Here is a 15330-nt window from a genome sequence, read left to right on the forward strand (position 1 = left end):
TACATCCTGCTTTGTGTAGATCTGGCCCCAGAGTAAAAAGCTGACACAGAGAGATGTTCTTCCACCAACCTTCTTGAAGCTTGTCAGCAGATGCATGTCTCAATGATCGGAACAGCACACACATTCATATATATGTGAGAGTGCATTTATTCGACACATTCAATCTACTCTAGTAGATGGCTCAGCCAGGAGCATTGGCTGGGATCTACTGAGTAGCATCTCTTTGAGTAGCATCTCCTGATAACACACAGTCCTCATCCAACACATGAACTCAGTCAGAGCCAAAGGATGCTGTGACTAAGGCTGCAATCCTATAACCACTTTCTTGGGAGTAAGCCTCAATGGACTTAATGAACACTTCTGAGCAGACATGTGGGATTGCGTTGTTAGTCCTACTGGGCCTGTTCAGACAACACGTTAAATCATGGTTAGGCCGCTAACCATTTTTGCAACAAATGGTCAGTGAGTATGTTTAAACTGGGGTTATGTAGCCACCATGGTTAGGAATGGTTCACATGACATGCTAAGTCATGGCTCACACGACACGCTAAGCCATAACGTTTAGCTCAAAATGCTTAACCACCGTGGCTTAGTGTGTTGTCTAGGGTGACCATATGAAAAGGAGGACAGGGCTCCTGTATCTTTAATAGTTGTATTGAAAAGGAAATTTCAGCACGTGTCATTTGTATATATGGGGAACCTTGTGAAATTCCCTCTTCATCACAACAGTTAAAGCTGCAGGTGTCCTGCCCTCTTTTAAATCTGGTCACTCTAGTATACTCCTGCAGCTTTAACTATTGTGATGAAGAAGAAATTTCCCTAGGTTCTCCATATATACAAATAACACCTGCTGAAATTCTCTTTTCTATGCAACTGTTAAAGATACAGGAACCCTGTCCTCCTTTTCATATGGTAACCCTAGTGTTGTCTGAACTGGATCATTGAAATCAGTGGAAGATACTAGTTATGAATAGTCCTGGCTTCCTGTGGGCATCTGGTTGTCCACCAGATGCTGGACAAGATATGATTTGGGCCTGATTCAACATGGCTTTTCTTATGTCCTTATCAGTACAATCCTATGTAAGCGAAGTTACTTCATATGCAGCATATATATGGCACTTTAGTGTTCAAATTGCTGCACATATATTATTTCAGTAATCCTTACAACAATCCTGTGAGGTAGGTCAATATTTTAAAGTAATCCCATTATTGCAGGTGGGGAGATGAGGCTGAGAAATGGCTGCTTGTCTAAGGTTACCTAGTGAATCTATGGCAGCATTAGAATTTAGACTGGAGACTTCTTAGTCACATCTGGACATTCAGTCAGAAGTCCCACTCTATTCAACAGGGCTTACTCCCAAGTAAGTGTGCATAGCATTGCAGCCTAACAATGGAGTCCTATATATTAGAGTGACCATATGAAAAGGAGGACAGGGCTCCTGTATCTTTAACAGTTGCATAGAAAAGGGAATTTCAGCAGGTGTCATTTGTATATATGGAGAATCTGGTGAAATTCCCTCTTCATCACCACAGTTAAAGCTGCAGGAGCTATACTAGAGTTACCATTTTAAAAGAGGGCAGGGCACCTGCAGCTTTAACTGTTTTGATGAAGAGGGAATTTCACCAGGTTCCCCATATATACAAATGATACCTGCAAAAATTCCCTTTTCAATACAACGGTTAAAGATACAGAAGCCCTGTCCTCATAGAATCATAGAATCATAGAATAGCAGAGTTGGAAGGGGCCTACAAGGCCATCGAGTCCAACCCCCTGCTCAATGCAGGAATCCACCCTAAAGCATCCCTGACAGATGGTTGTCCAACTGCCTCTTGAATGCCTCTAGTGTGGGAGAGCCCACAACCTCCCTAGGTAGCTGATTCCACCGTCGCACTGCTCTAACAGTCAGGAAGTTTTTCCTGATGTCCAGCCGGAATCTGGCTTCCTTTAACTTGAGCCCCTCAATATAGCCCCTCCTTTTCATATAGTCAGCCTATATATACACACAGACACACATGCTCAAAAGTAAGTCCCATTGACTTTAAATGGGTAAGTAGGTATAGGATTGCAGGAGAAGGGTACAAACCTATGCATGGTTCGATGGGAAAAAGTCCTACAATTCCCAGCATGACCCAGCCAGCCATAGTGGCTGGGGCATGCTGGGAGTTGTAGGACTATTTGCTGTCTAAGCATGCATAGGATTGCACCCTACGTTTCTTAGCTTTTGGCATCGGTCTCGTTTGCTAAAGCACATTGCATACAAACATTAAAAGAGTCGGAGAGAAACGAGTTACATTGCAGACCATCTGTTCTGTTTGGAAGAAACAGGAGGGGAACAAAATCTTCTTTTGCTTACAGCTCAGTCAAAATTCTGGCGTTATCTTTTTTTTTATTGGCCAGAAATAAGAGATTGTTAGGAAAGTCGCATCCAGTTTTCTACTTTAGATTTTTATGGTCTCCTCTAGGCAAATAATTAGCAACTCAGTGAGAGTCAAACTCAGTTTTTAACCATATTCTTTTACAATTTTGGTACAGAAGGATTGTTTTCATTGCTATCCCTCACAATCATATATATAATCTCACATTTCTATACTGCCCCATAGCTGGAGCTCTCTGGGTGGTTTGCAAAATTCTGAAGTGATTCCCAGGGGCCTTTGCCAAATCAGTTTTGTGCCAAGTGATCTGTTGCATTGTGGCACCTTCCTGCATGCAATATGAGAAGCTTTGAGGAGGATCTTACGTGGTGGCCCCTCTCACCCCAATGTTGCCCCTCTGAAAATGGAGGCATTGGTGGCTCAGGGGAAGAGCTGCGACATGGGCTCCTGCCAGATGGTTTGGAGCTTTTCATCTTACCTGAACAGTGCAGGGAGGTGTCCGAGTACAGCAATTCCCCACACCAAAAGCATAAGAGAGGAAGGGGAGGGGTCCATAGCCTCCGTTGCACTTCTTTTATGACTATAGTTTTATGACTATATCATCTTTTGAGCTACATCTCAGCTCACAAAGCCAATGGCCAAGTGCAAGGGTGCAGCTAGCTTTGAGGGTCCTTTGGCCAGTTGTTTTCCTGCCTCCCCCCAGCTGCTGTCAGATTCCGCACCACCACCATCCACCTCCTTCACTGCTGCTGTCAGACCCCCTCCCCACTTCTCCTCTGAACCTGGCATGCAGGTAAAGCAGAGATTTGAAACAGTCCTACGCTACCTTTGGGAGACCTGGCCAATGAAGGAGCAGAAACAGCAAAGGGGAAGGCTTTGTGCCGTTCCTATGTCCTCATTGGCTGTGTCCCCCAGGGGCAATGTCTGATTGGTTTAATCTGTATATTAAAAGACAAAAAAAGTTCACTTATAAAATGGTGTGCTGTGGGGCTTTCGGGCTGGCCCAGCTGGCTGGCCCAGTGCTTAACAGGGCTAGGCTAGAGTAGGGTGACCATATGAAAAGGAGGACAGGACTCCTGTATCTTTAACAGTTGTATTCAAAAGGGAATTTCAGCAGGTGTCATTTGTATATACGGGGAACCTGGTGAAATTCTCTCTTCATCACCGCAGTTAAAGCTGCAGCAGCCCTGCCCTGTTTTAAATCTGGTCACTCTAGTATAGCTCCTGCAGCTTTAACTGTTGTGATGAAGTTGGAATTTCACCGGGTTCTCCATATATACAAATGACACCTGCTGAAATTCCCTTTTCTATGCAACTGTTAAAGATACAGGAGCCCTGTCTTCCTTTTCATATGCTCACCCTAGGCTAGAGGTAGATGGGGAAGGGATTTCTGACACTGCTTTTAGGTTGCTGTTTGGGGGCCTTCTGGAGCCCAGGGCCCCAGACTTGCACCACTGGCCTAGCAGCAGCCCTTTACTTGTGGCAGGCTAAAGAAATGACTCATTGGCTTAATTATTTACATATTTGTTTATTTATTTATGCAGGGAATGAAGTAATTAGAAGATGTGCTGATTTTCACAATCTCTGGTACAGATGTGAGATAAACTATCTGATTGTGTTAGCTAGCTGTCCTGGTTGTGAGCTACAATGCCGCATAGCCTTTAGTGGTATTTTATAGAATCATAGAATAGTAGAGTTGGAAGGGGCCTATAAGGCCATCGAGTCCAAACCCCTTCTCAATGCAGGAATCCACCGTAAAACATCCCTGACAGATGGATGTCCAGCTGCAACTTGAATGCCTGTATTGTGGGAGAGGCCACAACCTCCCTGGGTAACTGGTTCCATTGTCGTACTGCTCTAACAGTCAAGAAGTTTTCCTGATGTCCAGCCGTATTCTGGCTTTCTGTAACTTGAGCCCATTATTCCGTGACCAGCACTCTGGGGTGATCAAGAAGAGATCCTGGCCCTCCTCTGTGTGACAACCTTTCAAGTATTTGAAGAGTGCTATCATGTCTCCCTATCATTTATGTTAGGATTAATGCTTAGTTCAAAGCCCAGTCTTTCTCTTTTGATCCAGCAATGGATCCCAGTTCATAGAGAAGCAGTGAGACTTTCATGTGCAGCGCACAACCGCTCTCCATTGAACTGGCTGAATGCATCGTTTGATACGGACAGGAATGAGAAGCCACATGTGGGGACCTTCTTAGTTGGACGTGATTAGTTGGGAGAAAATACAGGAAGGCTCTTTTGTGATCCAGTTAAATTAACTATATTGACATTCAAAGTTATTTTAATTAATTCTTATGCAGAATCAGAGATGGTTGTATTATTATTATTATTATTATTATTATTATTATTATTATTATTATTATTTTAGCATTGTCCCAACAAGGAACAGCCTGTGCAGAATATCAGTGAAAAAAATATAAGTGAGACCACACACATAATAGAGAAGGTGAGGTGGTTTTTGATTTACTATCTCATGAAATGATAATCTCCAGTTCATTCTTGAAATGAAGATATCTGAAATAGATGGAATTCTGTTGCTGCAAAGAGTATTCCGTAATCCATGTTAAAGGCCAAAATAAACAAATGCCCTCCAGTTGTGCAAAAATGCTGTGGCAGGTAATGTCACACAAAGGGAGTATCAATGGCTGTGTTTGGACATAACTAAATCAGGAGTAGGCAACTTGTGGCTCTCCAGATGTTTTGGTCTACAACTCCTGTCTGTCTTAACCAGGATAGCCAATGGTGAGGCATCATGGGAGTTGTAGGCCAAAGCATCCAGAGGGCTACATGTTCCTCAACCTTGCACTAAATCATTAGCCTAGCTTTTCACTAGTTTCTAGCACTAGGAGATCAGAAATTAACCCCAGGTTAGTGTGTCAATTTAGCTATAGATTAACTATGGTGAATCTCAACTATGGTTAGTGAAAACAAGGCAGCTTCACAAATGTTGAAGTTATTTTGTTTCCACTCACCATAGTTAACGTTAACCACAGTTTGTCCAGGTTTGGATAACAAGGCAAGATGTAGTTAATCTAAAACAGAAACAAAAGCTTCCGAACTCCTCCTCGTGGCCATGCTAGAGGAGGGGGAAGTGCATGAACCTACAGGGAGGTTAGCCTCATTCTTTTAACACTAAACTAGAGTTTAGCATTACATCCACACTGGCCTAATATGTCTAGATAAAAAGAATCCACCCAAAGTAGTATCAGTCTTTCAATTCACCTGGATCAGCTGCTAGCTTCTGTCAAGCTAGGGCTTGGTGACTAAGGGCCCCTGCCAATTGGAACTGGTAATATTGATCTAGAAGGACCAGTGGACTCAGAACAGGGTAAGCTCATATGCTGCCTGGCTTCATATGAGTGCTATGGGAAATATTTCAAGTTGGTCGTTTTTGGCAATTTGTGGGGGCAAAATGAACACTCCAGCAAAAGAGGCCAAGGAGAATTTTGAAGAATGTTCTCATTGGGGAGATGGGCAGGGATTCTATTTACTTTTTTAGCATAGGAGGTGGCCAAGGTGATCTTCATTCTAATTTTATTTTACTCTAAAAAACGCCCCGTGCAATCCCCACCCCCGTGCTTGTGGCTATGTGGACTGTCATGATGCCTAGATAGTTTTCAGCAGACCTTCCTGGAATGCCCAGGAGATCATGCAATGTCACATGGTCTCTTGAACATTCAGGAACTGCTGCCCGGCTGAAAGCCTCAGTGCAAAGAGCCCCACGTGCTGCTGCAGGCAAGAACGGGACTCAGAGCTCTAAAAGTTTCCTTCCCGTAGCTGGCACTGAATGTTTAGGTGAGAATATTGGATCTTTAAAAAATGCTGAAAACAATTTAGTCTGCTGTGAGACATTTTGAAGTGCAGCTGTTCATCATAACAGTTTCCACATAGCCTCAAGAACGGTCCAAAAATGCAGTTGGCTGGGTTGATCCATCTCTTTCTGTGTATTATTTTTGAAATGACAATGGGCTTTAAATGCCCATTCAAGCACAAGCTACCCACAAATGATTTGCATTACAGCAGGGATATCTCCCAACAATATAAGGTTACTGGGAAAATCCATTTCCTCCCCAGACACTGTAGAATTGCAGCTAAACCCAGAGGGAACTGGGAAACCTAAGGGGTAGCGGTGGTCACAGCTAACATCATCCCTGCTAATTCAGAAATCCTAGAGCTTTGTCCCTGTGAACCCGGGCTCTGCCGTCCCCTGTAGTTTTTCTTTTCTATTTTCCCATACTTCCTTTATTGATGCCTGCTTCTTCTGTTTAATGGTTCTTTGCACCAGGCCCAAGTTATTGTCAAAACGCTTTCCACAGTATGTGACTCAATCTGGACGCTAGGTCTCCACCAGACCTTTCTGCTCATCCTCATCATTGGGAGATGGCTTCTTCCCATTGGCGGCGAAATCACCCGGGACCAGTTGTCTCAGCTGCTTCTTATGTTTGTGGGTACTGCAGCAGATATACTTGAATTCACTAGTGAGACCCTGGAAATAGAAAATGTAAGGTAGGTAACACAGGAGAAACCCAATTATTCTAGAAGCCTCAGCCAGTGCCAGTCACTGGAGAACATCAACTGAAAATTGTAGATGTCCCTCAAGCCATCTGGATAAATGTGAAGAGGCAGTAGGATGTTGAATGTAATCATCACAGAGCCTTGTTGGCACTTTGAAAATAAAAGCCATCAAGCTAAATTAGGGTGACCGTATGGAAAGGAGGGCAGGGCTCCTGCAGCTTTAACTGTTGTGATGAAGAGGGAATTTCACCAGGCGCTGCATGCATACAAATGACACCTGCTGAAATTCCCTTTTCTATACAATTGTTAAAGATACAGGAGCCCTGTCTTCCTTTCTATATGGTCACCCTAGCGAAAGAAATAAAAATCAAATGAAATTCATAAGTCCCATTAAAAGCAATGGTATGTTCAAGTTACTCTCAACTAAATTGTTCAGTTGGTTTCAATGAGATGTAGTCATGGCCAGTTTGGGTAGGCCTTTGGCCTGATCTCAAAAGCCCTCTGCAAGCAACCAGTTCAGAATCCCAGCAAGAATGAGCTGTCCTTCCCCTGGCAACTGCTGGGCAGGGAGGAAGAGAGGGGGAGAGAGAGAGAGAGAGAGAGAGAGAGAGATGGGGAATGTTCTGACCTCTTCCACCACTGGCATGCAACCCCTGAAAGATTAACTTCCCCCCTCAGGAAATGTGGCCAATAACAACAACAACAAAAACAACAACAACAACAATAATAATAATAATAATAATAATAATAATAACAACAACAACAACAACAACAACAATAATGATATTCTTACCCGCCTCTCCGATTGGATCAAGGCAGGGAACAACAACAAGCATAAAATACACAAAATACTGATTAAAAACATAGCATACACTGCTAAAAACATCCTAAAAGCATATTAAAAGTATCCTAAAATTCTACTGGATAGGCCTGCAGGAAGAGATCAGTCTTGATAGGTTTCTTGAACGCTAAAAGACTGTCAAGCTGACGAGTCTCTCTGGCAGGCCATTCCACAGTCTGGGAGCAGCAGAAGAAAAGGTCCTCTGGGTAATGGTTGTCAGCCTAGTCTTTGCTGACTGAAGACGATTCTTCCCAGAGGACCTGAGTGTGCGGGGTGGATTGTACGGGTAGCCTGGACCCAAACCATGTAGGGCTTTAAAGGTAATAACCAACACTTTATACTTCACCTGGAAACTAATTGGCAGCCAGTGAAGAGATTTTAAGACTGGTGTAACGTGATCACCTCTAGATGTACCAGTGACCAACGTGGCTGCCATATTTTGAACTAGTTGAAGTTTCCGGACTAGGCACAAAGGTAGCCCTATGTAGAGCCCATTGCAGAAGTTGAGCCTCGAAGTTACCAGTGTGTGCACTACCGTCTTTAGGTGTTCTGACTCTAGGAAGGGGCACAGCTGGCGTATCAGCCGAAGCTGATAGTAGGCACTCCTGGTCGTTGCATCTATCTGGGCTGTCATTTGGAGCGATGGATCCAGAAGCACCCCCAAGTTGCGAATGCCTTATTGGGCCCCAAATACTGGGACCTAAAATATATTGTGGCATGAGATTTCAGAGGCATGTGCCTATTTTACCAGATGAATGAAGAGGACAATAAAGATGCCCTATGTATCTATGGGCCATTTCGCACAATCGCAGCGAGGGAAATAAGCCATGGTCAGATTTCCCTAATTACCCTCATTGGGATGGGTTGCCGTGTCATCCAGACCTGGACAGCATGGCTTGTTTGTGGAGAGAGGGGCAGCAACCCCCAAATAACCCAACAACAGCTCGTGGGTTTTTGAGGGTTGCTGCCTCCTCAAATAAGCCATGATGCCCAGGTTCATATGACATGGAAATCTGTGCCAGCAAGGGTAATTAAGGAAATCCAGCCAGCATGCACAGTGGTATTAACAATCTACTATGGTTTGTTAACCATGCCATGATAGTGCAAACTAGGTCAATGTCAGGTTGTTGTAACACCTGCATTACTTAAAAATTCAGTCATTAACTCCTATTACTATCTTACACCATAGAACTGGGGATGAGGGATTATTTTAACATACTACAGTGGCTTCTATAATCTTGGATGAAAAATATTTGTTTCCTGTTGATTAAATAAGAACGACTCCAAGCTATTGGGTCTTCCTGCCTTTTTCAACAGAATGTCTTGGCAGAATGTCTTGGCAGAATGACTCATGCCAGAATCACTGAATACAACAGTTTACAACAGTTGGATTCTCTAGATTTGTTAGCAAATGTCTGGATTTCTGGTTTCAGACAGTTTCTGAAGGAAACATGTATACAATTGCTCTGTATGAAGGTCCATTAGGGGAACTATACCTTTGTTCAGGCATTCTAGACCCTGAGCTATATTAAACATGCCCCCCTCCCCATAAACATGCCAGTGGCTGTCTTAACGCGCCCCCCTCTATCTCTCAAGTTCTCCATTTGGGCCCTGATTTTCTTAATGGGCCCTGCCAACGTACAGAAGTGTGCATTTTTTAAAGCTAAATTGGACATTTTGTTTTCAGTCTGGATTGTTCTCTAGCGTGTTTTGGTTCATCATTAGGAAAAACAGTTCTTTGATCATATAAAGTATCCTTGACCTTATTTCCACCCCTGGGTTCCATGAATTCCAGCCTATGATAGTTCCCTGCCCCACCCCCATTATTATATTGAAAAATAAGAGATTGTACAGCACACCAGCTGGACTCCATCTCTTTTTAATATGATGGCATTCTGTGTGCTTTGGAGGGATTGCTTTTGTGTGTGTGTGTGTGTGTGTGGCTTTTTTTGCATCAATGTTCTTTGCTTTTGTTTCAGGAACAAGCATGTCCTGGTGTATGTAATTCTAGCTGTATGGACCTGGAGTATGTTGCAATTCCCCCTGGACCTTGCAGGTTAGTGACAGTCAGATTTTCCAAAAGGCTTTCGCCTCATTTTTCAACTCCTAGGTGTCACCAAATGGGAGCTTGGTGGGTATTTGACTCTTTTCACCCAAAGCCTTGTTTAGCAACTGAAGCTATGAGCAAGGGCAATTCATCGGAAGTCGCTCGCACTAGAGACTAGAGGTCACTTTGGCTGAACCCAAACAATCACAAGCCATGGGAAAGCACTGCCTGAAAGGCTGGGACCAGCCTGGTTGTCTCAGGCAAGGCTCTGGGGGGATGGCATCCCCAGGAAGACCAGATTTGGCCCAGGGATTGCCAGTTGCTAACTCCTATTGATTAAGCCTCACCTTCCTTTGTATCCTATTACAACATTACATTAAAGATATATCGTATCTCAAACTTTGGCTCTGGATGTTGTAGTATGTGCAGCTGTCCTGCTGTCCAGGTGTCTCACTCTTCTGGCTGTGCGGCTGCTGCTGTAATGCCCTAAAGGTGAACTATTCACAGGCTTTGGGTGCAAATTGAACTTGTCAATCCTGAATGTGCATGTCCACCTTTGGACATCACGTTATGGCAGCAAAAGAGCACATTTGCATGGCCATGGATTCTGTGATGGGTGAAGCTGGCCTAAGCTGAAGTCGTAGAGCCAATTCACATGTTGCACCAAGGTAGTTTTTTGCCGATCCAGCATTGTACTAGCATTCACATGAAAAAATGCAACATGTGAGCCAAAACATATCTGCATATGTTGCAAAATGTTAAATTGCTCCTATGAATGAAGGCATGGGAATGACTGCTATTACTACTACTACTACTACTAAGCTGTCTCAGTGTAACACGTGAATGAACCAAGGGTGGATGCAGGTCATTGCTGGTTCCAGGCTTTGGAGGGCTCTTGGATAAGGCAGCCTCAATAGGTGCCCCTCCCAGAGGGAGTCTATGTTCTCACCAGCATTGTCTCCAGTGGTGCAGCTGGGGCTGGACTGTGGGGCCAAAGTCCAGGGCCCCACAGCTTGGGGTTTTTGTTTTCCAAACGATCACCCAGAGAGTGACAGGTTATGAAGATGTTAGGACAGCAGAAGCAAACTCCATTGGGCCTGTTCAGACAACGTGTTAAATCATGGTTAGGCCACTAACCCTTTTGCAGCAAATGATTAGTGAGTGTGTTTAAACTCTGATTATGCAGCCACCATGGTTAGGAATGGTTCACACGACACACTAAGTCATGGTTCACACGACACGCTAAGCCTTAAGGTTTAGCTCGAAATGCTTAACCACCATGAGTGTGTCATTTGAACAGGGTCCTTTTGTTCCTGCAGTCAGGATGGTGCTATGATTTGAGGTCAAAATGCCAAACTGCACAAGCTCAGAGTATTTTGTTTTTTAAAAATCAGGGCTGCCAGCCAGTTTTGTTGTTGTTGGTCTCACATATCAGGGATGAAGAAGCTATTCAAAAGCATGGAATAGCAGTTGAGGTTTTTGCAACTGAAGCAATACACATGGTCATCAAAAGCCCCCCCCCCAATATGTCCAGGAGGTCCAGGGTCTAAAATTACCTAGCTGCACCACTGATGGTCACCAGTTGCTCCTCCTCTTCTTCATTGTTGCTACCACCTGCTTGCTTGTGAGGCAGAGAGCCACCGAGAAAGCAGGTGATGGTAGCCACTGCTCTGCCATCACACAATCACTGTTGTCCAGGTCAGAGAGACAGAGAGACAGGTGAACAAGCAGGTTGCATCAGTGAATCATAGAATAGCAGAGTTGGAAGGGGCCTACAAGGCCATCGAGTCCAACCCCCTGCTCAATGCAGAATCCACCCTAAAGCATCCCTGACAGATGGTTGTCCATCCCTGAAGAGGAGCAGCAGATCCAGGGGGTTCTTGTCAATGTGCCCCCTGCTGAGCTATGAGCCCTGAGCAGGTGTCCGGCCATTGCCAACCTATGACGCCAGCCCTGACATAGATGAACACCTTTTCTGGCTGTGTGGCAATGTTTTACGTGGAATTGTGTTGTCTGAAGGGCTTTATCATATTACGAACTCCAAAAGCTACTTTTCCAAAAGTGAGAAGGACCCCACATGAGTCAGCATGCCTTCACAAATAAAGACAAAACAGTCTGAGAGGCAGCCATAGCTCTGCTGATATTGCTCATTCTTGTCTGGGGCCTACTGGGGAGGGCAGAATGAAAGAAAGGTAGGGAGCATGGGCGACCCAAGTTCATCAGCGTACTTCCTAATCTTGGGGTGACACCACCAAGGGAATTAAAACCTTAGGAAAAACAGAGGTTTGCCACACTGCCCCTCTGAAATGTGAATTAACAGGGGTGGTTGCATGGACGCAAGGTGCAGAGTGAACCATGTTGTGCACAAGACACAAAGGCAGGCTAAGCCCAGTCAAGTAAGTAATCATGCTATTCCCCAACAACCACTTACACCTTTCCACGAAGGCCTCATTTTGCTTGATCAGTGTCATTACTGTAACATAATCACCTTTTATTTGCAGTGCAGCAAGTTGACTGTTGTCCCTCAGTCTCCTCCAAGAGAGTCTTCCGTTTGCTTCTCTGCAGACACAGCGCAGATCTGTGGAACATTGGCATCGGCTTATTCATACAAGATGGACCTTTTCTCATAGTGCGTTTGATACTGATGGGCCATTTTCAAGTCATTACCCAGATGCTGGTGTTTTTCACAGCTAAGAATATCTTAAGCGTGATGTTACAACTGTACCGTTTAGTAGTGTTATCGTTAGACTTCCATGCCTCACTGCGGTATCAGTCAAACAGCCGGAAAGGAGGAGTTGGATGTTGTCCATGTGAGCCTAATAATATCAGTCTTCCACCCAACAACTATGATACTGATGAAAAGGAGTGTGCTGCCATTCCCCTGGAGGATTCCTCACCAGTCAGTCTGTGAACTAAGATCTTTTACACACAATATTTGGCTGTTTCCTCTCTCAGCCACTTTGGAAGGGACTGGCGTTATCAAATGGTCCATACAGTTCTGATTTGTTTCCTGCCCACTGCAAAATGAATGTTTGATTCTACCAAGAGGAGATGTTGGAGCAGCAAACTCGCCTGAATGGAAAAAAATTCAAGCCTATTGACTTAGGTAGGCTGATAGTAAATCTGTAGCTTATTTATCCAGTGGGATTAAGTAGAAGTAGTTGTTTAAAATGTTTTTTTATATATATATGATTTTGCATTCGTGGACTCTAGGGACATTGTGTTAGAAGAATATCCACCTGAAATTCAGGCTTATATGTATTCTGTAGCATGGTGGGGGATCTCTTGTCCTCTCCGGAGAGTCTTTGCAACTGTGACAATGGCATGGAACTTCAAGTGAATGAAAATAATTGATTCCTTCTGCCAAACTGACATGGAAATATTATACATTCAGTGAATGTATGGACAACTAGTTTACAATTTCCTCTCTCTTGGCTGGATTGAAAATACTGTTTGCCCTGTGGAGAAATTTCATGCAACTCTTTCAGATACAAACAAAACTTTCCCCCCAAAATATTGCTTGATACTGCATCAAAACATGGTTGACTTAACCCTACCACAACCACTTTGCTGAAGGGTTTTTATGGTATTCATTCTATACAAAGACATTTTTTATGGTGCTCATTTTTATATACAAAAGCAATTGTACTTCTAACACTTAGGATTAGGTCAATTTATATTTTAAGAGATCACCTGCTTTTGATAAGCTTCTTCCTTCCCAAGATGGTTTCCATTGCTGGGCAATTAAAAAGAGGCAATAATTTTGATGGATGATCTACATGAAAATTGATGGTTGAAGCTTCATATCTCGAGGCTATCAAGTGATATTTGCAACTCTGTAGTATGTGAATTTTCCCCTGGATCCAGTCAATACACAACATTGTCAGAGTTGTTTCCACTTCCCATACTTCTAGACTTTGAAAATAAATGTAGTAGCAAATGGATTATAAGAATGAATTAATGAAAAGATACTTCTGTAATCACCATTGTATGCTCACATTACCTTTTTTTTAAAAATTTTTTTTAAATTAAGACAAATGTTTACAAAGAAAACAATAAACTCTGTTAAGGTCAACGATGTTCATATTTTGAAAAGATGTCACTTTTTAAATAATAAAAGAAAATGAATCAGTGCGTGGGATAAAATTATCGACCTCATGAAAGTCAATGACACCATTACTGGTAGAAGTGGCTCATTCAGTCTGTGATAAAAGGTTGTTCCGTCAGTTCTCTCCAGAAGAGGAACTGAACTCAGCAATCTTCACCTTACATTGCTAGTGTGTGTTCTTATAAATTACTTGGATGGAAAGGGAGTCAAGCATCTCCCATGCCTACCAGTTGTTTCTCACAAAGCACCCACATTCCCACCCACTGCTGAGGCTGTTTATCCTCTAACCAAGCTTGTCTCTTTTCATTTTTAAAAATATTTGATTCGCAAATATAAAAACTTAAATATTAACATAATACAGAAACCATACATGCAAGGAATAATAGATCACATATGCCTTTTTCTAAAAGAAGAAAATGCTACACAATCCAACACTATCAACATACAGTACAAATTATTTATCATTGGATATTATGCAGTTTTAAAGGATAATTAATTAATTAATTACCAAGCTTGTTGCTGAAGTGTATCATTCTATAGTCAGAATGTAACTGTAAATACTTGAAAAGGATAAAGTATCACAAGCAAAACTTCCCTAAAGGAAAGGGAGAAAATTCAGGTCAGTTATATTTGAGTTTGAACTTACAGTTATCATGGCTGGAGATTCTCCCTTGGCCCCTCCCAGCTTTGGAGAGGAAGACAATGGCTCAATTCAGACAACACGTTAGTCAACTCAGTGTGAAAACTCCACTCAGTGGTTGAGTTTCTAGGGGGTACTCCAAACACAATGTATTCTAACTCCACCATTGTGTGAATGGGCTAATGTGTAGTTGAATAAAATCCATTGCAATGTTTGATTGACAGTTCCTCCACCCTCTCTCCTCCCCTGGTCCTCATAATGGTATCCCATCAGCCATTGCTGCAAAAAATCCAATCCCAGTAGCTCTCCTAGAGCTGCACCCACTCCTTTCACCGCTCTTGCCAAGGAACTCTGTAGCCAGTGGGAAAAGTCAACTCAACGCAATGGAAAACTCCACAGAGCCCATCACACAACACAACAGTTGTACAGGAATTCTCTTCTGCACAGCATAGATATTCTGCGTAGACTGTTTTCCAAAAAAACTCCACCGCTGCATGGAGTTTTCCTGCCAGTCAACACATTGCTCAACGGTGGTGTAAAAACTCTACCATGAAATTCTAAACACATCATTGAGAAACATGTTGTCTGAACTGCCCAATAGCTGTCCTTTGGCTCTAAAAGAAGACAAACTGCATCACAATTGCTGTGACTAAGGCCTGGTGGACCATAATGGCAAAGAGAATTAAGTGTGAAAGCTGGGACGGCCAGACCTAGTTCAAATCTCCCCTCAACCAAAAACTCACTAGGTGTCCCTGTATGAGTTGCTGTTCTCATAGCATCCACCTTTTGTGGAGCTA

At 43.2% G+C, this 15330-nt stretch overlaps 1 protein-coding gene across 1 annotated transcript in view; it reads left to right on the plus strand.

Annotated features, from left to right (window-relative positions):
- The window catches only part of TMEM26 (transmembrane protein 26), a 29986-nt gene extending 17064 nt beyond the window's left edge, over positions 1-12922 (plus strand). The window contains exons 3-6 of the mRNA XM_063131639.1: positions 4751-4828; positions 6668-6888; positions 9718-9794; positions 12287-12922. Coding sequence (XP_062987709.1) covers positions 4751-4828; positions 6668-6888; positions 9718-9794; positions 12287-12696 — 786 coding nt within the window. The 3' untranslated portion in view covers positions 12697-12922. The remainder of the gene's footprint in view (positions 1-4750; positions 4829-6667; positions 6889-9717; positions 9795-12286) is intronic.
- The last annotated feature ends 2408 nt before the right edge of the window (positions 12923-15330 follow it).

Source organism: Elgaria multicarinata, chromosome 8, assembly GCF_023053635.1.
Source record: "Elgaria multicarinata webbii isolate HBS135686 ecotype San Diego chromosome 8, rElgMul1.1.pri, whole genome shotgun sequence".
In the NCBI taxonomy this organism is placed as follows: domain Eukaryota; kingdom Metazoa; phylum Chordata; class Lepidosauria; order Squamata; family Anguidae; genus Elgaria; species Elgaria multicarinata.